Raw genomic sequence first — 23,689 nt, 5'->3', positions numbered from 1 at the left:
TAGCTAGATCACTAGTAGATTAAGATATGTGGGGAAAGTCAATATGTATGAAATCATGTACTCTATTTAAGGAGACGCTACGTTATATTCATTTATCGAGCCCCAGTGGCCTAATGGATAAGGCACTGGCCTCCTAAGCCAGGGATTGTGGGTTCGAGTCCCATCTGGGGTGAAATGTTTTTCACCCCAAAGCTGCTGAATTTGTAAATAAAATATGTTGCAAATATACGGAAATTAACCACCGCAATTTCTGTTAGTATCATTTATACAATAGATAGGAAGTACTAATGCTTCATCCAATACTGTCAATTAGACAACATTACATTATTCATTTGGTGCTGCAATGTAACTTCACAGAATCAGTTGAATGAGTGATACACGGGATCGCTTTGTGATGAAGTTTGAGGCAATTTGTGGCTGGTGAAATAAATGTATAAAAGGTATAGAAATGTATACAGTAAACATGTTCAGCTGACAAAATTGACTTTTAAATAGCATGTCTCTCATATTGTACTGTATAGTTTATATATATGTTTCCACTGTTATATCTTTTCAACATGTTTTGGCAGGAAAACCAAAGGTGTGCCTAATAACAGTAATGGTTGCTGTGTTCCAATAGTGTCCTAGAAAGCAATGCATTTGAGGCAGAATGCACAAGACTGACTGGCAACCATAACGTAATACAGCCATTATTAATGCAATTCATTACACTTGTGCCTTTCCTGTTATGCCTGAGATACCGTGGGTAATATCTCTTATTTTGAGTAAAGTAGACTGTTAAAAAACAGAAACCCTGATATTAAATATCCTTTGTTGCCTGCTGGTCATGAGGCAGTTGCAGTTCTTCTACTGTTCTCGATTATAGCTCACACCAAATATGAGCAATCTATTGGTTGAGTATCACAATTTTAAGCAACACTATTAGACATTTGTTCACTAAACAGGCTAAAAAGGTTTAAACAAGTTCAATTTATTTTTAAAGACCATTAAGAATGCAATCTAATACCTATTTTACATCCATAATGAATTTTTTTTTAAAGTACGAAGGATATGAAGGAATTTCGCTATTGGTTCCACATTGATTTAGTTTTGTAGTTTTTACAGCATGAGCAAAAAACATTTCCTTAAAACACATTTAAAAGCGAGACTGAAAAATTGTAACGTTAACGCCATTATTTACAATCAAGAGACCCCGATTCAAACTAAATGGCTACACAGGACAAAATCCCATATTCCTTCCTGTAAAAGTCTATTTAGTGGTTACCATAATCTGTGGACGTTCTGCTGCCTCCTGCATGAAATCCAGCCCAAAGTTCTGTCAACAACAAACCCTGTGCAAGCAACACCAATGTTCAAAATCACATGAATGACCTCAGGAGCAAACAAAATGACAATTGTTCAAATGTTCCATTTATTCAAGAAAAAGACATAAATTCCTCAGGGAACCATGGTTTATATCATTTGAACATACAAATCTTATGTAGAACTACAGCAAACATTTCTGTAAAAAATACAAAGATACATTTTTATAATTCACTATACAGTTACACAGTTGGACAGTCCGAGCTGCGACAGCCACAGAGATAGCAGTGTGGCTGACATTGTAAGGAAAAACATCCTTCAACATCCTTGCTGCTGAAGTGTCCTTGAGCAAGGTCGAATCATATTCCTCAAGGTCTACAGCTGTTGTTAACCTCTGACTTCCTTCAATAGGCAAATGCTGAACAGAACATCCCCATTGGAATAAGAATCATACTAACATTAACTATGCATGAACAAGTCTCCTGTGTCTTTTTAGGCCATGCAAGCTTGTAAAGCCCCTGGTACACACTGTACAAACATATGGTCTCTCTCCTGTGTGGGTTCGCATGTGTAAAGTCAGAAAGCAAGACTGGACAAAACCCTTTTCACAGACGTTGCACTTAAACGGTCTTTCCCCAGTATGGTACCTCCTGTGTATCTTTAGTTCTGCAGCCGATCTGAAAGACTTGTCGCAGTCTTCGCACTTGAAAGGCCTTTCGCCCGTGTGAATCAAAGTGTGCCTCACCAAAGCGTCTTTGCCAAAGAATCCCTTTCCACAGTGCTCACACGGGAAACGCAGCCCTTTGTGGTGGAAGTTGTCGTGTTTCAGAAGGCATCTTCTGGAAGTGAAGGTCTTCCCGCACTGAGCGCAGGTGAAGGTTGGCGTGGGTTTCTCGGTTACGGGTTCGCCGGTGTGATGCACGCGCTCCACGTGCCTCGTCAGTGTAACGCCGTGCCGGAATTTCTTGCCACATTCCCAGCAGAGGAATGGATACGCTTTAGTGTGTTTTTTCTGGTGCTCCACGAGGTCGGAGTATGACCGGAATCTTTTACTGCAGTGAGGGCACTGAAATGGTTGGTAGCCGGTGTGTTTCCACTCGTGTCTGATGAAACGCTTCAAACTGGCAAACGTTGTCTGACAGTGGGTACAGGTAAAAGGCTCCGTGGGATTATGGACGTCAATGTAGTGCTTGTGAAGGGCCTTGAACACGGGGAAATTCTCGTCACACTGGTTGCACTGAAATGGAGTGTGGGATTCCTTGTGCATTGCCAGGGCCTCTGGGTCACGTACCAGTTTCATGCACACCTCACAGTACAGCGGGTTGTGAGTTTGTTTGTGCGAATCCAACGTTGATTTGTACTTGAATGCCTTGTCACATTCATCGCACCTGAAACAGTGCTTCACATCCTCGGGCTGCTCAGGATCCACCTGTTGCTCAGTGTAGCAAATGTTTCTCAGATGGAACCTGAACGTTTGTTTGCACTTAAACTCGACGCTGCAGTGAGGACAGTAGAACGGACCTTCTATCACACTTTTGTTTCCTTCGGGGCTTTTCTGCCCCAAGTCTTTGGAAGATCTCTCTGCAGGGGGCGAGTAATCGGGGTCTTGGCCTGTGTTGTCTAATGGCTGCTCTTCGCTGGTTGCCTCACAAGGAACCCCGCTGGATGATTGTTCACCCTCCTCTGCTGCAGTCTCTTGCTCCTTTGCTTTCCGGCCAGCCTTTGCTTTCGTCATATTTGGACATCTGTGTTGTTGCAAGTAACGCAAGCTCTTATAAAACCTTTTACAGGAAGGACAAGAGAAGGGCAGCTCCTCTGAGTGTCGATTCATGTGGCGCTCCAAGAACTTGGCACGACTCACCACCTTGCCGCACACTTTGCATGTTCTCTCGTCCAAGTCATTGCTTTTGGCTGAAGTCTGGGATCTGGCAAACTTTTTAGGGCTGCTGTTGGGAGTATTACTGCCCTGTGTCTTTCCCGATTTCCTCCACTGCGACAGGTAGCATTTCATCTTGAGTCCTCGGTTCTTTCGGACTGGTCTATCCCACGCACTATCAAATTCCGCATCGTCTTGTTTGCCTCTCGCTCTGGTTTGCACTTCAAAGTCTTCATCTACAGGGCGTTTCTTTTTCCTCCCGCGTCTGTTTGGCTTCTTCTCTGTGCTGTCGAGCACAGTCACCTGGCCGTCCTCCCCGATGATCAGCGTTCCAGACTGGTCGTCCTGCTGGTCCTCTGCTACTTCACTCTCGCTGGCCTCAGCGCCTTCGACGGGATCTGTAACTACCACACTGTCCATTTCTGCTTTCACCTCGCTGCCAAGACCAAACCACTGGGTTTGTGCACAATCTTCAGATGTGCCGGTTCCCTCCATGTACACCTCTTTGTTCTCAGATTCCACCTCCATCTCTGTGCAGACTGTATACACGAGTCCACTCTCCGCATCCGTTTCCGCTTGTTCATTAACAATCACAACTCTTTCCACAGGAGGGAGACACAGGGCTGACAAGATGCCACTGTCAACAATGAAAGATTCTGAAAAGAGAAGAGGTCACAAGAACCGTCAAATTGACACAAACAGATTTGGATTGTTCTGATGGATGTTACTTGCAAATCTACAATACCACTTTTGCAATAGTATTTGGTTTCTGTACGAAACCATAAAGTGTTGAATATCTATTTTATTCTGTGAACAATTCACTGAAATGATGAGCTTACCTATGTCTTCTAACTGGCTGAGGTCTTTCTGAGTGCCCAGCAAGGTTTTGAGCTCCTGAGGTTGAGAGAAACTCTCCATGCATTCATTCAGAACAGATGAGGTGTCACTGAGCAGAGATGCAATCTGATAAAGACACAATGAAAAGTAATGTGAGGCAACAGCACCGAATCCTAATGTGAGGTGAAATTTGTTATATAAACATAGGAATATGAAGCAACGCATAAAAAACATCCGACATTTTTACGTTTCACAACACTGCAATAACAGCCTACGTTACAAGTTATAAAAACAGACATGGACTTTGACACAGACTTTGTGTGTGGCAATTAGATACAAAAAAACCAAGCACCAAACTTGATAGTGATGTGTACCTGCTGCAGAGTTTGGGTGGGGAGAAGCTTTTCGAGTCTGGACAGAAACAGCCACATCAATGTCTGGATTGCTTTGTCATATGTGGGGCCAAAGTCTCCTGGGAAAACATCCTGGAACACAAAGTACATGTCAAATACCTGAGCAGTCCGTACAAACCATGCATTTTTAAGTACAGGGCAAACAGCAGCACATCATAAAACAAAGAACTTACCTGGAAAAAGTTTCTTCTCTCTTCAGGATCTCGCAGCAGGTTTTGGACGAGGCCCATGAAATGTGAGTCAGAGGCCTCTTGTTCGGCATTAGCAGTCTGCAATAAAACACGGTGTGTAAAGTGTTACTTTAGAGTATTATAATGCCATACTCTGTTATATATAGCAGGTGACTGAAATAAGATAAAAAAACCTAAAAGCAAACACCTGGGTCTGTACAAACAGTGACGTAAACAAATGTAAAACCCCAACCTCAGAAGAACCACTCCATTTATTTAGTGTTGACTGCAGGTTTGGACTCACCTCCACTTTCCATAGGGATCTGAGGTTCTGCATTCGGTCAAGATGTGGCTGAATAATCTGGAGGTCAGCAGTCTCCTCAGAGCGACATAACTCCAGGATCAGCTAGAATAAGAGAACAGCAGCAATAATGAAGCAGTGATTCTGCAGTGCAGAGCTGAACATCAGCCTCCTGACTGACATCTTATTCAACTATATATATATATAGTTATAGTTATAGATACTGATTCCCCCCCCGTTAAAACATAAATTAACTGTGGTTTATCACATCTGTGGAAAGCTGATTTCTCTAGCCACACCTGTTCTCAATCAAGAAGTCACTTAAATAGAACCTGCTTGACACAGTAAGGTCCACCAGAAGATCCTTAAAAGCTACACATCATGCCGAGATCCAAAGAAATTCAGGAACAATTGAGATATCAGTCTGGAAAGGGTTATAAAGCCATTTCCAAAGCTTTGGGAATCCAGCGAACCACAGTGAGAGCCATTATCCACAAATGGCGAAGACATGGAACAGTGGTGAACCTTCCCAGGAGGTACCCCAAGAGCGCAGCGACGACTCATCCAAGAAGTCACAAAAGACCCCACAACAACGTCCAAAGAACTGCAGGCCTCACTCAGCGTTCATGCCTCCACCATCAGGAAAAGACTGGGCAAAAATGGCCTGCATGGCAGAGTTCCAAGGAGAAAACCACTGCTGAGCAAAAAGAACATCAAAGCTCGTCTCAATTTCTCCACAACACATCTTGATGATCCCCAAGACTTTTGGGACAACATTCTGTGGACCGATGAGACAAAAGTTGAACTTTTTGGAAGGTGTGTATCCCGTTACATCTGGCGTAAAACTAACGCAGCATTTCAGAAAAAGAACATTATACCAACAGTAAAATATGGTGGTGGTAGTGTGATGGTCTGGGGCTGTTTTGCTGCTTCAGGACCTGGAAGACTTGCCGTGATAAAAGGAACTATGAATTCTGCTGTCTACCAAGAGATCCTGAAGGAGAATGTCCGACCATCTGTTCGTGTACTCAAGCTGAAACGAACTTGGGTTCTGCAGCAGGACAATGATCCTAAACACACCAGCAAGTCCACCACCGAATGGCTGAAAACAAAATGAAGACTTTGGAGTGGCCTAGCCAAAGTCCTGACCTGAATCCTATTGAGATGTTGTGGTATGACCTTAAAAAGGCCGTTCATGCTCGAAAACCCTCTAATGTAACTGAATTAGGACAATTCTGCAAAGATGAGTGGGCCAAAATTCCTCCAGGACGCTGTAAAAGCCTCATTGCACGTTATCGCAAACGCTTGGTTGCAGTTGTTGCTGCTAAGAGTTATTAGGTTTAGGGGGCAATCACTTTTTCACACAGGGCCATGATGGTTTGGATTTTTTTTCACCTTTAATAATAAACACCTTCATTTACAAATTGCATTTTGTGTTTACTTGTGGTGATATTTGTATAATATTTAAATTAGTTTGATCTGAAACACTTAAGTGTGACAAACATGCAAAAAAACAACAACAAAAGAACTCAGGAAGGGGGCTAACACTTTTCAACACCACTGTAAACTATTTCCAGAATTAGCGTGCTGTGCAAAAAGCAGAGGCTGCTAGAAGGAGGGACGCTGATACAGCCCCAACAGGGTAATGCAAAACAAACACTAGCTGAAAAAAAGAATATTGCAGGGGTAGGATTAGTTTGAAAAGGCCTTTGCACCATTTTAACACAAGTACAGAAAAGGAGACACAACCAGGAGATTTTTTTTCCCCCTCCCAACACATGAAGAGTATGGATGAGAAGGAGAATGTGTGCAGGCCAGTTTGATCTTCCCAAATTCAGTGTAATCAATTTTAAAACAGCTCTGTTCCATCCAGCTTCTTTAAAAGTAATCATCACACTGCAACATCATTATTCAACTGCAGTAAAGCATGCACAGAAAAACGCAAATGTTCCTTCTGAAGGCCTACACACACTGCCGGGATCGAAGCACAGTAATGGCCTGTTATAATGAGGGCTTGTTTGCGGTCTAAAATCCATTAAATTGACTGCAAGAATCACTATGAGTCTTAAGCCACCATTACACTCTGTGACAACAGCAGTGTAACTTTAATGCAAGTGTCACTGTCCAAGATAGGTCCAATAAAATCAGTCTGACACTGATTGGTTGCAATCAACGTCAAACTGTCCAATATAAATTTGAGGCTGTCAGCGATGCCAACTGCTGCATCATCCAGATGAAGGTGCAGTGAGTCGCAGCACTGCGACAGATAAAAGGAATATGACAGCTTGCATCATCAATCCTCGCTGTTTCAAAAATGCAGCAAAATAAACAAGCTTAGGTCCAGACTTGAGTTCCACAAACTGTGGAACTGTGGTTTGTGCGGGTACGTGTCTCCTCCTTACATTTAATGCCAAAATTGTACTTGGGGTGCACGGTACGATAAAAATATCAAACTGCAATTATTTTGACAGATACTGTGTTTGTGGGAATGATCATTTTTGCAACAACTTCTTCTAATGCGGTTTTGTCCAACGTTTTTACCTTTCTCTAAACATTGCAGCCTCTGTGATTTGGATATCGTGAACAATTGTGTAGTCCAATACAGATCAATACATTGAAGCACTACTTTGCTGGTCCTGTGATGTTAACATGCAATCCCTTACTTGACAATTGTGATAGCTTCTTCACAAAAATCTCATCTTCAATCTAAACATACTCTTGGCTCTGAAAACCAAGAACTCTTCCTCACCCGTGCTCTGAGACCCAAAATGAGCTCCGCCCGCTGCCTCGTGGAGAGAAGTTGAGGCACAATCTCCGTAACCATGAACACAAACTCCTCAAGCAGCCCATAATCTGACACAATCTTCTGCTCCACCGTCTGCCAGATGGCTGCAGAGACCAGCCGAATCGGTGGGACCAGGAGCCGCAGAGCAGAGAGGGGAAGAGAGGGACCTGCAAACAGGGAGATGTGTTGTTTGAAAGGAGGACACAGTAACACTTTCAAATTAGATCAAGATCGAACCCAATGTGCAGACTCAGTGTTTAGTCCAAGACAGGGTGGGGTGATATTCTGTGTAATTTATGGACAGAAATGTTGCTGCTTCTTTATTCAGAAGGTAATTTTTCAATGCTGTGAGTAGGGATGCAGCAGAGTACTAATACCATGGTCTGGAAATAAATGTATCGCATTCATTATTTATCTAAGCTATTAAATCTGACTGTATTAGTGTTAGTAAAGAAGTATAAGACATAATATTTTGAGAGACTGATAGATTAAGTGTTTGTTTTAATTTCCTTAAAGATCATTGTAACTGATGACAGTAACTGTAATGCTGTATTGTGGAAAACCTACGCAAATAAAACCAAAAGTGACTGTCTGACACGAAGTCAGGGTAAACAGCATTTTATCTCAGTGATCTGTTTTCAGTATTGTTTGGGTAAACAGCATTTTATCTCAGTGATCTGGATGTAATAACACCAGAGGCACAAACAGGAGGCATAAAAAACTAATCCAAAGCCTCTTTTCACAATTCAACCATTGACAGTTTCCCAGTAAGAGACCCATTATCACATCATCTGGAAGGCTCGGGTCTAACATCTCGGTGGACCAGATAAACCATTGATGTTTAACCCCTTATTTACCCGTCTTTGATACGCCCATCATAAACCAATAAACTGATGACAAAGCTGTGGTCTCATCTAATGTTCAAAGGATTACTTTTTCTTTGGAAACTACGCATAACCGATGACAGCCAGGCTGTGGTTGAGGCGGATGTGTCTACTATCATTTCCGTGATAAAGTCTAAGATTGACTTAATATTACTCGTCGATATGTGGATACATCATAAACAGTGGTTTGTAAATGTATTTACCAACAACAACCACGCAAATAAAGTTGTATTTGTTTCTCCAACAGTGTGCGTCAGTTCAGCTGTTAGTAGTCTGATAGTCTGATAGTCTGATAGTCTGAGTGCACTGCAGCCACTTGAGCTGCCGTTAGCTCAGATAGCACAAGCTACAGCCTAGCGTTAGCACGTAGCTACACCACAACTACCACTTAATGTATGCAGAAACATGCACCTAGCTGAACGTCTCCATGGGAGGATGGACCACGGGGTACCACTTAAGGTCTAAATTCAATTTAAATGAGGTGCGTAGTGTATTGTGATTAAGAAACTGCGATTTCCCGACAAAGCTAGCAACGGCATTCCCGCGCGCGGGCTGTGTTTCGGCCTAGCCAAACAAACGTGTCTGTTAGCGTCACTACTCACCGGGTAACTGTGAAACACCTCCGTCCATGCTGTGCGTTCACTGCACTCACATCACAGGCAGGGACAGCCAGGTCAGCCGCTCGACCGAAGTCAAACGGGAGATTCTCACGGTGGTTGCGTCCCAGAGTCCGAAGTCACTCAGCCGATCTTTGTGCGTCAACGGTTGCTTTGCGTTCCGTCCGGAATAACAGTCCGACGGGAGGCAGCTGGCTGTGACAAGTTCCGCCTTTTCTCTACCTCTGTCCCATAATGTATAGCTTCGAGATTTCAACCTAAAAATAGTTTTACACCCACACATGCAACGTGTTCAATTCCAAATCAGCAACACACAACAACAGTGTTCATGTGTTTAACATAATAGGATAAATACACACGGTTTCAATGGGCTTTTAATCTTCCCACTCATAGACACATAAAACATAAGCAATACAATTGATGAAATAAAGAAAGATTAATATTTTATGTCTCAAAGAAAAAATAATATAAACAAAAATATAAAACTGTTTAACATGTGGGTGGTGCTGCAACTATTTTAAAAACATGAAATAGTTTTAAAAATAGTAACAGCATATAAACGCAGTCCCAACGGAGACGTAATGTATTTATTTGAACCCACAACCTTTTAGTTTGCAAGCATTCATCTGTTTTATGCAATGCCACATTAGGTTGATTCAAATTTCCCAACAACGTTACAATTTAACCTCGTGATATATGATGTTTGGCAATGTTTGACAGAAAACAGGAAATAAACACATACAGTGGATGAAGTATCCCCCAGCCATAGACTTTTTCATGTTTTGTTTTATAACATTATGGATTTATTTCGTTTTTTACGCAGATCCCCAGATAAAAATAGTCTAATATATCGCAAATCAAACTTAGAAATTAAAGCATCTACAAGAAACTTCCATTCTATGGTGATTCTGGCGGCCCCTGTGGACAAAAGCGGTAGTGTTTCATGGATTTCAAAGGGAATCTGAATCTCTTATCCTTGAGGAGCACCTGACCCACATGCTTCAAATCGCTGCTGATGGTACCTTCAAGGACACATAGGAAAAACAATAACTTGTCCACCACATCAGCACATCAGCATGTTGGACAGGGACCATCACAATTGATCAGCAACCACAAATGAGTCAATATGACTAATTCAATCATTTTAATGTAATTTTTACATTATCTCAATGTCAAGAAAAATAGAAAATAGCTACACAGTAAACAAAGATTCCACAAATTGCAGTGAGTTATACACATAATCTGTGACGAGATCAGATTTGACCAATGTAATGCTTAAAAAAGTACTGTAGAAATATTGCATTACACTTTTGTAACATTGTTGGACCCACAATGGCCATTTTAAAAAAATGGATCAAAATCAATACAGCAGAACCACATATAATGCATTTTTATTCCACATTCTTTTTCCTTCTTTTTTCAAAACTAATTGTAAACCTATCGTGGTGTCACCCATTGGTTTGTGGAGGAGGCTTCGAGGACGGCATCATGGTCTGGGTTGACCTACTGTGACTTGAGCTGCTCTCATTGGCTGCAGTCAGTTTCCACTCGTCCGTAACAGGAAACAATGGCAGCTCACCCAAACATTCACACACATTCTTATGGTAAGCTCAATTAACTTCACAACCCCAGGTTTTTTTTCATTTTCAAACTTGTAGTCTTCAGCCCTAACCGACTCAAGTGACATCTGTTGAGGACATCTATCAGACTTTGCACAGCTCCCTCTAGAGACACTAATGGCCTTGTACAACTGTTTAAGCTGTAGTACTGCCCAACAGCTTGAAACACACTTTGATGTGTAAAATTGTTGCTCAGTTTAATAATAAATAACCATGTGGGGCTACTATGTAAACTTCTACATACTTTTGGTATGTAGAAGTTTTTTGTGTCTTCGCATGCTGTAGAGCTTGGGGAACGCCTTGCCGCAGATATGGCAAACAAATGGCTTCTCTCCGGAGTGTATTTTAGCATGAGCGTTGAGATAACACATTTTTATGAAGCCCTTCCCACAGACATCACATTTAAATGGTCTCTCTGTCGTATGGTGAATGAGGACATGCCTCTTCACCTCAGCAGTTGACCTGAAGGCCTTGTCGCATTCAGGCATGGTGCATTTGAAAGGCGTCTCTCCCGTATGGATTAATTTGTGTCTTGCGATTGTTGATGCAGAGAGCATCTTTCCACAGAACGGGCATGGGTGACGGAACAATTCATGCAAGTGTTTGCTTTTCTGGTGTTTTTTCAGGGCTCCTTTGTCTTTGAAGGATTTCTCACACTCGGAGCAAGAATGCCTCTTCTCATTTCGAGACTCGCTGTGGATGAAATTCAAGTGCCGCAACAAGTTGGAACTCTGGGCGAAAGTCTTGCCGCACTCTGCGCACAGGTAGGGTTTCTCTCTCGTGTGGACTCTCTCGTGGGAAATGAGATCTGCGTCGTTTTTGAATCGCCAGCCGCACTGAGCGCACCGGAACGGTAGATGACCCGTGTGTTTCCACTCGTGTCTGATTAAAAGGCGCAGCTTGGAAAAGGTTTTCGGACAATGGTTGCATTTAAAAGGCTTGATGATTTTATGGATGTTTTCGCAATGCTTGACCAAGGGCTTGAAATGGGTGAAGGTCTCCTCACAGCGGTTACACTGGAACGAGGTGTGAGAAGCATTATGCCTCGCCAACGCTGCTGCGTCCCGTAACACCTTCCTACACACTCTGCAGTAGAGTTCGTCGTGGGTCAGTTTGTGCTTGTCCAGTGAAACTTTGTACCTGAATGCCTCTTGGCATTTGTCACATTTGTACAGATTCGCAGCTTCATCCGGCTTCTCCGGATCTACTCTCGGCTGCTGGCTGTACTCAAAGCACACTCTGTTCATGTGCAGCTTCAAAGATGAGAGGAGTTTAAACCTGCTGTCGCATCGCGGGCAGGCGTAATCACCAGTGGGAAAGTGGGTTTTCATGTGAGTTCCCAGGGTAGTGTTCAAGTGCTCCTTGCAGATAAAGCATGGGTCTTTATAGGGCTTTTTCTGAGCGCTGGCTTTGATGCTGGAGGTACCCTGCTTTCTGCTGGTAGCTGATACTTTTTTAGGACTTGTGAAGGAAGGGTCCCCATTTGAGCAGCTAGACAAAGAATCATCTTCGGCATAAACCCTGACAGGGGAGCCCTCATCGCCTGAGTAGTTAGACCATGAGTCAGCCACACTGGGACTGCTACTAGCAGTATTATAGCAAGAGCCCTTATCTGAGTAGTAAGACCATGAGTCGTTTTCACTGCAATCACTGACAGGAGCCAAATACGACTGTTTGATGTAGCTGCTTGAATCCTCGTCAGAGCCCTCTGAAAGTTTTGTTTTCTTAGAAGCTGATTTGCAGGCAGAGAGGCCCTCTTCACAAAGACTTCTTTTCTCCTCTAACAGGATCTTTTTCATCTTCAGGCCTCTGTTTCGTCTCACAGGTCGAGACTGCAAAGACGTTAGCTTGTTTAGCTGAACATGGCACTGTTTTACATGGTATGGGGCATTCTCCACAGGGCCTACTGCTTCCTTATGTCTCGTGACATCACCCAAAAGCACCGCCGTTTTGTTTTCCCCAGGAGTCCGATTAGTTTCATCAACCTTTATCTCGCTTATCTGGCCTTCTGTGATCGTATCTTTTGTTACCTGTGTTGTATGAGGCAATGTTAAAGATTGATTCTCCATATCTGATGCACACGATAGCACATTATTCAAGACATTGGCCTTTGGTTGTGTTTCATCTGCCTCAGTTCTATTCACAGAGGGAAGTTTGAGAGCTGAAATAATGCAGGCGCCATCCAAGGACCCATCTGAAATGAGAAGAAATATTGCAATAAGATGGTGGAAAAGGCTAAAGCTAGACACCTGCTGTTCAGTGTCATTCATTATTCAAACAGTATGCTACACATTAGATCTTTCCAAGCCAATCATTCAGAGAAAAAATATCTAAAGCTGCATTCACTGATGTTTTATGTTGTTTAACTCAATCATCAAGCAAAAGTGAAAGAAAGGCTTGCCATTGTGATCCAGTTGGCGGAGGTCTTTTTGATAATGCAGGAGGGTTTTGAGGTCCTCACGTCGACACACAGAGTCCATGCATTCCTCCAGAACTGAGGACACCTCACCAAACATGGAGGCAACCTGAAGAAAGAAAGGGAGATTAAAAAACAGCAAAAATCAGAGCTAGCCCAAAGAGATACCAACATGACAGTGTAACAACCTATGTCCATCATTTATGTACCTGTTGGAAAGTCTGAAGAGGAAGGAACTTTTCAAGTCTGGATAGGAACATCCACATCAAGGTGTGAAGTGCTTCATCATATGTGGGACCAAACTCTTCAGGGAAAATGTTCTGAAAGTATATTCAGTCTAACACTTGAAAACTATAATGACTGACCTCATTAAAGAATCAGAAATACAGGATTTACAATAACACTGACCTGAAAGAAGTGTTCCCTTTCGTCAGGATTTGTCAGCAAGTTCTTAACTAGATCCACAAACTCTGAGTGTGGCGCTTTCATATTTGCAGCACCAACCTGCAGAACATGACACGACCATTGTAAAGCAATTCCCCCTCCATTGTGTGGTTATTTTTAAAGAGAACTTTATTTCGCACGAACTGCTGTTTTCTCATTGATCTGAAGTAACAACACTTTAAACTCACCTCCGTTACCCACGCCATGATGAGAGTTTGCACTCTGTCCAGTTGTGGCTGAAGGAGCTGAAGGTCAGCAGTAGCTTCAAACTGACACAGCTCCAGAATCAGCTAAAACAACAAACAACAGCGTCACTGTGGCAGGAAACACTTCTGAAAACGCTAGTTTAGCACAGTTAGCTGTAACACTTCTAGCTTTATAAGAAGAACTATAATTATATCGCTTCTTATTAAACTAGTGACATATTTTTGCTGTAAAATGAACAATTATGGTAATAACGTTCAAGGAACAAATGTTAACTCACTATCTGTCACTCAATGAGGTAACACAATAGTGACTGCACCTAAGGCCCACTGATGAAAGTAGGGGTACGGTGATAAACCGATGTTGATAATTGCTGTTTAAAGGTGAAATATTGATAATTTAATAATACATATTAATAATAAATAATCCAGAGCCTCTTCAATGGTTGTTTTTTCTTTCATTCCTGCTTTGTGGTTCACACCCTAACACAGCAGGTGGCAGTAGTGTAACGCTGGTTGCCAGTGTTACTGTAGAGTTTGCCAGAAAAGAGAAAACCACACAATAAAAGTTAAAGATGAAGTTAACTGATAGCATAATTTTTATTTTTTTTATTTTCTACAGATTAATTATTTTGGCCGTGACAATGGCAAACCAGTTTGAAATATGACAGGGAGTAATGGAAGGAGCCACAGAGAGCGCTCAGATGAAGATGTGCAGGCAACAGACTGCTCAGAACACATTCAGCGGTGGGCTGGGCCGCGTATGACCACATTCTTTTGTGTACAAATGTGTCCAGGGCCATTGAAGGGCCAAATGTCCTCAACTGACATCCCATAAGCAAACGAAACATGCTGTCTGATTTCCATTTGGTTCACTGTAATGCAAATAGCATGTTTGAGCTCTCTCACAAGATAAGCAGCAGGTGTGAACACGCTGTCTGTTTCAACAGGTTTTCACCATTGAGTAATATCCCAAGACTCCCTTAAAACATTGTGCAATTTTGAGAGTTGTTGAGTGAGGAGAAACGGCTAGGGCCAACTCTTGATGATTCATGCCCTCTTGTAAATTCATTATTAAATGCAATATACACCAAGTTGTTTTTTCCCTTGTTAAACACATTGTGTGATTTAGTCACGGCAGCCTATTCTGTGTCTAAAGTGCGTCTTACATGCCAACATTCAGCAGCTAGGTGTCTGAACACACTGTTTCAACTGATTTCACCATTTCTGAAAGAAGACGACGTTTTATTGATGGTATTACATATTCACATTTCTGGTCATTCTTAACGGTCAGTATCGGACTACTGCTCCCTCTCACCCGTGCTCTGAGGCCCAGGATAAGTTGGACCCTCTGGCGAATGGTGAGAAGCTCTGGAACAATGTCTGTAACCATGGAAACAAACTCCTCAAGCATCCCATAATCAGCCACAACCTTCTGCTGGATGGTCTGCCACATCGCTGCTGAGACCAGCCGAACCGGTGGGACCAGGAGGCGCAGAGCGGAGAGGGGGAGATGGGTACCTGGATGTCAACAGAAGCAGGTTACCTTAACACCACGCATTGTCTTGATTCTTTGAATTCAACTAACTTTTACCTGTTTTCTTAACTGTCAACATTAACAGACCGAGGCTTGGATCAGTCGTAGTGTTAACACATTGTTGTGGTGGAAATTGTGTTTTTCCTCATGGAGAAATGACCAAAAAAAACAATGATATAACTTAAACAACACAATAATATAAGCTTGTAGAAAACATATAAGAAATTATACATGCTTCAACAATTATCAGCACACAGGTAATTAATACTGACAGTATGGAGAGTGACAGGAAAGGAGGAGAGGAGGAGAGGAGGGCTGTAAGGAGTCACAGGTGGGAGTCGAACCCACGACTCCCACAGTAAGGACTCAGTAATAACATTAACTGTCCACAAGTTGTGTTTAACAAACAGAAGATTTCCGTTTACTTCCTAACCAGGGAAAAAACAGAGTTTTTCTCCTTTTGAGGTTCTGGTGAACAGCAGTGCCGGGCTCCGGCTGACATTAGCTAACGATGCTTTCTTCACGCAGTCACAATTCCTCCGTAACAATCAGTGAAGTTAGCCCGTTAGCTAGCTGTAAGTTAGTGTTTTAGCACTTGGTGAATAGTTACTCACAGTTCCCCTTTGACGTATTAACTTCCATCCTGTCGCTGTTACATCCACTGCACTCGACTACGGTGTGTTGTGGCGGTTTAGCGGGAAATGTTAAAAATATGAAAGAGTTTCTCCTCCTTTCCCTTTTTCTTCGGTCTGTTAGATATATGCATCAGATCGATGATTGGTCCGTCAGTGTTTTTGTTCCGGGTTGTCCGGGTCCACAGTTCCCAGCTCAAATGATGTCTCATAATCCAGCCCCGACCAAACCACCGGAGCGGCCAATCACCATGTATTTCACTATGTGTCTTAAATAACAGAAGCATTTTAATCTTATACTTAATATATAAGACAGATACTTAACGTGCTGAACCTTTGAAAAGACAGTGTGAGAATGTTTATGGTCAACCATGTACTCATATAGAAACTGTCTACACACAAGTTGTGTTATTGCTAAACACACATCTAACTTGGCAGCTGTATAGCATTAGAAACATGCATGATGAATGTGTTTGGAGTTTGCGTGCAGAGACTCTTTAGGGGCAGTGGCAAACGTGAAGAAGGGGCACCTCTTTCACATTAAGAATCTTAATGCCCGGTACTGTCCATCAGAGCCAATATAGAGACTTAAAGAAATAAAGATAAACTGATATTTTTGTACTCAGTGGTGCCAGATGTCATTTTTCAGTCTCACACCCGGGTTAAACTGGGTTACTTATAGGCCTGCTAGCCCTGGTGGAAATATTCCTGACAGAACTTTATTACAATATAATAAATACAATTATTTAGTGTAATTATTAGTGTCTTGTTGTCTTGAGGGCCCATGTTTTCTCCTGGTGTTAGGGAGCTATGCAACATCTGGGTTTGAATTCCATCACAGAGGAGGAATTCATAATAACTTTGGACGGCAATGCCGTCTACCTGTACTGGTATTCTCTGTCAGTCTTACATAATGAGTTGTTTTACAATTAATTTATTCCTTTATTTATTTCACAATGTCTTTTATTTAAAAATTATTGAACCTTGAGGTTCCATAGTTGACCACTTGTATGGAGAGAAATTAGATTCAAAAGTGGTGACTAATCTACATGTAAAAGCCAGATTTTGAATAAATTAGTTTTTTCCTATTCACCACAACTTGAATAAATAAAATAATGGTACAATATATACAACCTCACTTGAATGAATATCAATATTATATCCCCAACTCTAAGTTTATTAATCAACATTTGGTCTCTGATTTATTTCCTGTGCATATGAATGTCTGAGAAGTACATGGATCACCTAAGATGGACTGAGGTCAGTGTGAATGTGGAGATTCCCTACGTCCCCCGTGAACACTTTCTCTCCACACACTTTTACTTTTGATGTGCAAGTTTTTATATCAATAAAATTAATAAAAAATTATATTTATAGTCAGTTCTTAACAACACAAACAGAGAGAAAATATATTTTGATGTATTTTAATTGGAAATGTGTACCACATAAATACAAACATAGTATGTCAGTCTTCAGCTGCATCCTCGTATGTATATCAAGCCACTACACCGGGGTCCAACCCAAACACTGAAACACTGCAGTAAGAACACAACCCTGCTCTATTTGTTACTTCATATAATAAACATCCATACCATGCTCTTAATGATAAGAGTGCATGTCAAGCTGCATATCCCCGTTCACAAAATGTAAAACTAAGTTAAAGCTGATATGTAAACACTAAAGGATTGTTCAAAATTGCATTTTTTCAGCTGCAATGATTTCCTTAAAGGACCAGTATGTAGGATTTAGTGGCATCCACTGGTGAAGTTGCAGATTGCAAACAACGGAATACCCTTTGCCTTCCAAGCATTTACGAGAACTGTACAAAAAACATGAACGGTCCTATCTAGAGGCAGTGTTTAGTTTGTCCGTTCTACGCTACTGTAGAAACATGGCGGTTTAACATGGCAGACTCGGTAGAAGAAGATCCGCGCCCTCTGTAGATAAAAACAATTCATTCTAAGGTAACGAAAACACGATTCCCATTTTCAGGTGATTATAGACTAATGAAAACATAACTATGAATGTTATATTAAATTTGACAATAAATCCTCCTAAATGTTACACAGTGGACCTTTAAAAGGGAACTTCACTGATAAATTGCCTCAAGTTATGTGACTTGAGTCACTTTCGGTTTAAGACTACGATTTTATAAATCTGTTAGTGGAAAGAAGCGAGCTTACCAAACATCTGTAGACCACTCCTCATCTCTGATTGAGGCAAGAGGTCCAATTAGCCGCTACTAGCATAACACGGCAGCTGTCAGTGGTTGAGTTGCATGGTGGGTAATGTAGGCAGTTTTTATATACAACATGTGGAATAAAGACCCCAGCTCTGGTTCTTTTAGAAAAAATCTCCTTGTGAGTCCGACAGTGCTGTAGGAGTGCAACGCTAAATCAGTGGAGTACTCTTTTAGGCTCATTGTAACCACAGCACCGAGACAAAATGTTCCCATAAAGTCTTTATTTGTGGTGGCAACATCATGCAAAAGCTCTGGTAAGAAATGAAAAGGAAACCTGGAATGATCTGCAGTAAAACTTAACTGGAAGCAGATATGTCTGTAGAAGTATTTAAGACCCGGTGTGACAGCGTTCGTAGGATTGTGCTCATCTCAGATGGGGAGATTTAATCCCTGCTGTTAAAATGATGCACAACAGGTGGACAGTTCTACGGACTCTGTTTATTGGAAACCAGGAAGAAAGTTAAAAATAAATACATCGGCACCTAAAAAGGAAAAACTAAAGACTTCCATTTCTGTCATGATTATTCACATACAGCACAATACTAGTGAATTCACTCATCTCAAACGTTTAAAAAAAAAAGGAGCCACCTGAAATGAATGGGCTGGGCAATGATGTATACTTACAGATGATATACTGTCCTCATTGGCTATTCAAATGAATAAAGCAATTTACAGTGATAAGAATGCACTGGCATCCTTTTAACCCTTTGCTTGCATCATGTGTTGTTTCCTAATGAGCATTCTGTTCAACATGGAGAAGTAAAATAACACAGAAGCAACCCATACCTCTCCATTCTGAAGGCATTTTAACAAACACACACCTCAAGAGTTACGTGCAAGTTCTTTTTTTTTTTTTTTTAAAGAGAATGTTAAATTACAGCTTCTAAATGTAATTTATATTGTAACAAGGGCTTGGGAAACAAAAAAAAAAAAGATTCTTTATACATGGGAATGCATAGTGGTCAAAAAGTAGAAGAGCAAAACATGAATAATTTGACCACCAAACCTACGAGGATTTAACAAATTCCTCCCCAAAATGATTCAGGAAAAACAATGCACATTTATTTCAATTGCAAATAATTACAAACGCTTGAGTCAATAATATCCCACCACAAGAGGTCCGCTTCAATATCATACAGTGCCAAATCAGAGGCAATTTTACATCTTCAGCTCTTATTTACCAATGTGTCAAATCTTCAGGAGTACACATTTTTCTGTAGAAAACTTTTCTCGCTTTTTTTTTTTTTTTCTTCCTTTATACAGTAATAAAAAAAGTTAAGGCAAGATGCGTCAAACAGAAATCCGAAGGCCATGGACCAGCCTCTGCAGGTGTTCTGATTCCACTGATTCTGGATCAGAAGAAAGTGCAGTCAGCAGCTCCCACTCGCTCTCTGTCTCAGGCATCTTACGTTGGCGGGAGGGGAAGAGGAGGAAAGCGGTGGTGGAGGGTGTGGGGTGGGGGGTATGGGGGGCTTGTCAGAGGTGTTCACTACCACTCCTCCTCCCCTTCGATCCCCCTCTATGAGTCTGCGAAACACTCCTCTTTGGGCACTTAAGCTGGCAGACTCAACTTCTTTCCTTTCAGTACTGAAACAAGACAGGACGCCTTTATGTTTAACACAGACCATATGACACATTCACATTCACACATTCAAACATGGTAGTAAATTAAACCTACAGAGCTCTTTTGAATTTGGTTTATGTTATAGATGTCGACCAGGAAAGAGTTTCTATTATATATATTATATAATTTCTATTCCCATTCTAAGTCTGCATCCGTCCAACTGCAGACATAATACCCTGTCCCTACTAAAAAAGCGTCCAAAAAGTGTCAGTGATATACATGAGAAAGAAAAGTGCAATGCAAGTATGGTGTGAAAGGTGTATAGTCCATTGTTCCTAAAAAAACAATGTATAGACTGTTTAGAAGGGTGTGGCAGTGTCTGTATCAGCAGAGACCCTGCAGCCTTCTGTGCGTCAACCTTTGGGCAGCACACAGGCGTCTCTCTCTCTCTCTGCTCTCGAGTGCTAGCACAGCGCTAAAACGAATTGTGGAGATCGGTCTATGCGAGACTATGAATGTATAAAGAGCTGCTGGTCTGCGTGTCTGTTTGTCGATCAGTGCAGCTTCGGCACAGAATCCAGCAATGTGCACCTTCTCCAGGATTGTGCGGACACTGTGGAGGTGCATCAGACGTAACCGCTGCTAAACAATCACCCTCCACCCTGTTCTACCATCACTGATCTCAGTTCAGCCAGCCAGCCAACTTTGAATGGTGCGTTTTCAAACAGCAATGTAAAAATCCTTCATAGTATGTCTTTAAATAAAATATTTATTGATGCCTGGTGGGCCTGAAAGATTATGATAATGTTTGACTGCTAACTGCTTGATACCCAACCAACTAACAGAGCAAAAGAAAACACTCTCACCGTCTATCTGTTTTATAAAATGAAAGAAATCTGCAGTGGCACTCACCTTTTGTTACATACAAATAGAAGAAGTCGCAGTAGAGGATGGTCTGCACCACCCCAGCGACAATGGCGATCATGTCGAAGAATCCCTCAAAGTAGAACCTCCATATCCAGTTGATGAGGTAGAGGGCTCTGTAGAGTCCAAGGAAGAACAGGTAGTGGGTGGTGATGGTCTCGGCCTCACCAGTCTTGCTGATCATGAAAAGCTGGGGCAGGATGGCCACCGACTCCAAGTAGATGGAGAACGTCCACAGAATCTGGGCCAAACAAAGAGGAAGACGGAGTGTTGGTGGAAAAATAACAGCACGTAGGCAAAGAAACACAGTGAGACAGAGTGCCTGTGTGTTGCAGGAGCCTCAGTCATTTGGGAAGGGCTTTATGACCTTGTATGACCCTGTGTTCACACCTGTACAGAATTCTGCTCTGGATTAGGACTGCTTGACACTTGAAATTCCACAGTATCAGTATGAGATGGTATAGTTGCGAGCAGATAGTTGGCTGCTACTTAAAAACACACTAAAAAAGGTGCTGTAAGCTAAATCAGCATTTGAGCTAACTTCCTGTCTGTTCTTGCAGTTAGCAGAGCAAGCATAGCTCCTCTTAAAAAAAAATACAACAGGTCAGGTTGAGCCTTAAAGACACGTGTATAAGCCACAACAGTTACAAACAGTGGTCTCGAAGCCCAAACGTAGCCTAGTTATAACTCAAGTGTTTCCTAGGTGGAGATTGACATAAACTAGTACTTATGCAGAGATCTGTTCGTAAATATTGACACCTCCTAACTGCCAATGTGTAACTGATGCAAAGCTGACGGAACCAACTGACAAAATGACTGCAGTCTGCTAGTGTTTGACCTGTTTAGACATGAAATACTGTTATCATATTTGACCTGATCAAACTGATGTAAACCAGAAGTAAACCATATTTTTCCTCTTACCTGTAGTGCAGTTTATCCATCTAGACTGTTTCGGTGTGAGTCACTGAGTTTAGGAGATATTGGCTGTAGATGTAATGGAACCAGATGGCACTCAGCTTGTGGTGTTCAAAGCTCCAAAAAACACATTTGACTCAAACTCAACAGCAACATCCCTTTCCAGAAATCATGACCCGGTTACTCAAGATGATTCACAGACCTTGTTGTGAGCAGGAACTATTTTCTTTCGACCGAACTACACCTGCCAACCGTAGCTGAACTTAAGCTATCTCGGCGGTGTTAGGCGAGCTAGCTCGGCCGAGGAGGACGCCATTACCGTTTACATCCTGTGCTGTCATGAGCACGAGCCTTTCGTCCGTGAGTAGACGTATGCTCCCTTCTGCGTGGTGATACGTAGAAAGAAAACAGCGCTTTGAGCACCACAAGCCGAGTGCCATCTGGTTCCATTATATTGGAGAGAAGCAGACATCACTACGGCGGATACCTCCAAAACTCAGCAACTCACACCAAAACAATCTAAGCTGATATACAGCACTACAGGGAAGAGAACATGTGCATTTTTGATCTAGGGGTGAACTGTCCCTTTAATAAAGAATTTAACGCTTCTGAAGAGAGAGAGAGAGAGAGAGAGACAGAGACATGTGCATATACAGAAGGAGAGAAGTGAAACATAACTACATTAGGTAATGACACATGTAGACCTGTATGACTGGAGTCTGACAGCTGTCTGATGTAAACAGAGGTCAAGTGCACATTCAGAAACATAAGCAGTACTGCTGTTTGAAAGGGGGTGTGTTTGGGCAGCATTTCTGACCTCCAGGGGAGAGAAGTCGTGGTTAACCAGGAAAGCCAGGCCGCCGACGGGGACGACCAGGAACTCCACCCTGAATGTGTCGTGGTTCCCGTCATAAGTGGCCTTGAATTTGAGGTAGATCAAGTACACAGTGGCGTACGCACATCCGATGTAGATGATCTGAAAGACACAGACAACACAGTCAGAAACAGAAACAGAAACAGAAACATGAATATTCACTGGTGTGTCATGAATACAATCAAGCAGCAGTGACACATCATGCCGGGCAACGTCAGCCATCAGCAAACACAGGCGTGTCGACTCAGTGTACTGGTTGAGCCTCAACACTGTGTGCTTAGTGCGTGGGGGGGGAAAGGGCTACAGGATGTGAGAACGAGGAGCAACGTGTTTCACCTTCATGGTGGTGTTGTAGAGAGAGATGAAGGAGGTCAGCAGGTCCAGGTAGCGAGTGGTGAACACTAATGCAAACAGGACCTGACTCTTCCCAGAGATACCTGTGAGGAGACAGCAGAGGACATTCAAATTGTTTTACATTCCAGAAATATCTCACTTCTTGGCAATTAAACAGACAGTTGACAGAATGTACTCATATCTAGAGGGCATCTGTCCCTCCGCAGCTAAAGCTCACCCTACTACAGGATCCAAAGCTGCATTGGTTTGTTGTGCTAAAAGTTAAAAAGGAATTACATTTTAAAGCAAACACCAACATCTCTTTCCCAATACAACAACCTACAGTTGCTCACAGTGAACCAGAGCTCACACACACTGCTCTATCGCTCCCTCTTCTACTTTCTAACAACATATGCCCACCCGCTTTCATTCATTCTCCAATGGTAATTTCCTGCAGTTGGCTTGCACAACCTAACTGTACTGTAAGCTATTTTTACATTCAACAATGGAAGTAGCCAACAGGCTGGGAGAAACAGACATAATGTTTTTTTACAAGGAGAGAAACAACTTAATGTATAAAATTCTTTTTTTAAATTTTGCAAGAAAGCCCCAATGATTAGACATTTGCTGTAGGCGCTTTGCACAGTTTATTAACTTTCCCCTTACACAGCAACTCTCAAACTCGCATGATTTTTTTGAGGGAATCTGTGGATGCAGCGGTTACTAGTTCGATGGTGAAATCAGTTGAAACAGACAGTGTGTTCACAAACATCCGCTGCTTATCTTTGCAGGTTAGAGAGT

At 42.0% G+C, this 23,689-nt stretch overlaps 2 protein-coding genes and 1 non-coding gene across 3 annotated transcripts in view; 1 reads left to right on the top strand and 2 right to left on the bottom strand.

Moving 5' to 3' along the window:
* The first annotated feature begins 99 nt into the window (after nucleotides 1-99).
* Nucleotides 100-172, top strand: trnar-ccu. The gene has a single exon. It is a non-coding gene; the product is annotated as a tRNA-Arg (tRNA).
* Nucleotides 173-1,390: 1,218 nt separating this feature from the next.
* On the bottom strand, nucleotides 1,391-16,178 carry LOC118334307. Its single transcript, XM_035670159.1, has 13 exons — nucleotides 16,019-16,178; nucleotides 15,186-15,388; nucleotides 13,853-13,954; nucleotides 13,629-13,724; nucleotides 13,430-13,540; nucleotides 13,206-13,329; nucleotides 11,043-12,998; nucleotides 7,649-7,851; nucleotides 4,903-5,004; nucleotides 4,602-4,697; nucleotides 4,390-4,500; nucleotides 4,018-4,141; nucleotides 1,391-3,834 (listed from the first exon to the last, which is right to left on the bottom strand). The coding sequence occupies exons 1-13, from the start codon at nucleotides 16,044-16,046 to the stop codon at nucleotides 1,766-1,768; spliced, it is 5,325 nt and encodes a 1,774-aa protein (XP_035526052.1). The 5' UTR covers nucleotides 16,047-16,178; the 3' UTR covers nucleotides 1,391-1,765.
* Nucleotides 16,179-18,487: 2,309 nt separating this feature from the next.
* kdelr2b (KDEL endoplasmic reticulum protein retention receptor 2b) overlaps nucleotides 18,488-23,689 on the bottom strand; it is a 6,514-nt gene continuing 1,312 nt past the window's right edge. The window contains exons 2-5 of the mRNA XM_035668668.1: nucleotides 22,892-22,992; nucleotides 22,499-22,657; nucleotides 20,755-21,007; nucleotides 18,488-19,865 (exon numbers count right to left, since the gene is read on the bottom strand). Of these exons, the coding sequence (XP_035524561.1) occupies nucleotides 19,831-19,865; nucleotides 20,755-21,007; nucleotides 22,499-22,657; nucleotides 22,892-22,992 (548 nt within the window). The 3' untranslated portion in view covers nucleotides 18,488-19,830. The remainder of the gene's footprint in view (nucleotides 19,866-20,754; nucleotides 21,008-22,498; nucleotides 22,658-22,891; nucleotides 22,993-23,689) is intronic.

The sequence above is a fragment of the Morone saxatilis genome, unplaced genomic scaffold (assembly GCF_004916995.1).
Source record: "Morone saxatilis isolate NCDOM2014 unplaced genomic scaffold, NCSU_SB_2.0 Contig1, whole genome shotgun sequence".
In the NCBI taxonomy this organism is placed as follows: Eukaryota; Metazoa; Chordata; class Actinopteri; family Moronidae; genus Morone; species Morone saxatilis.
This window is presented reverse-complemented; position numbering and strand designations above follow the sequence as displayed.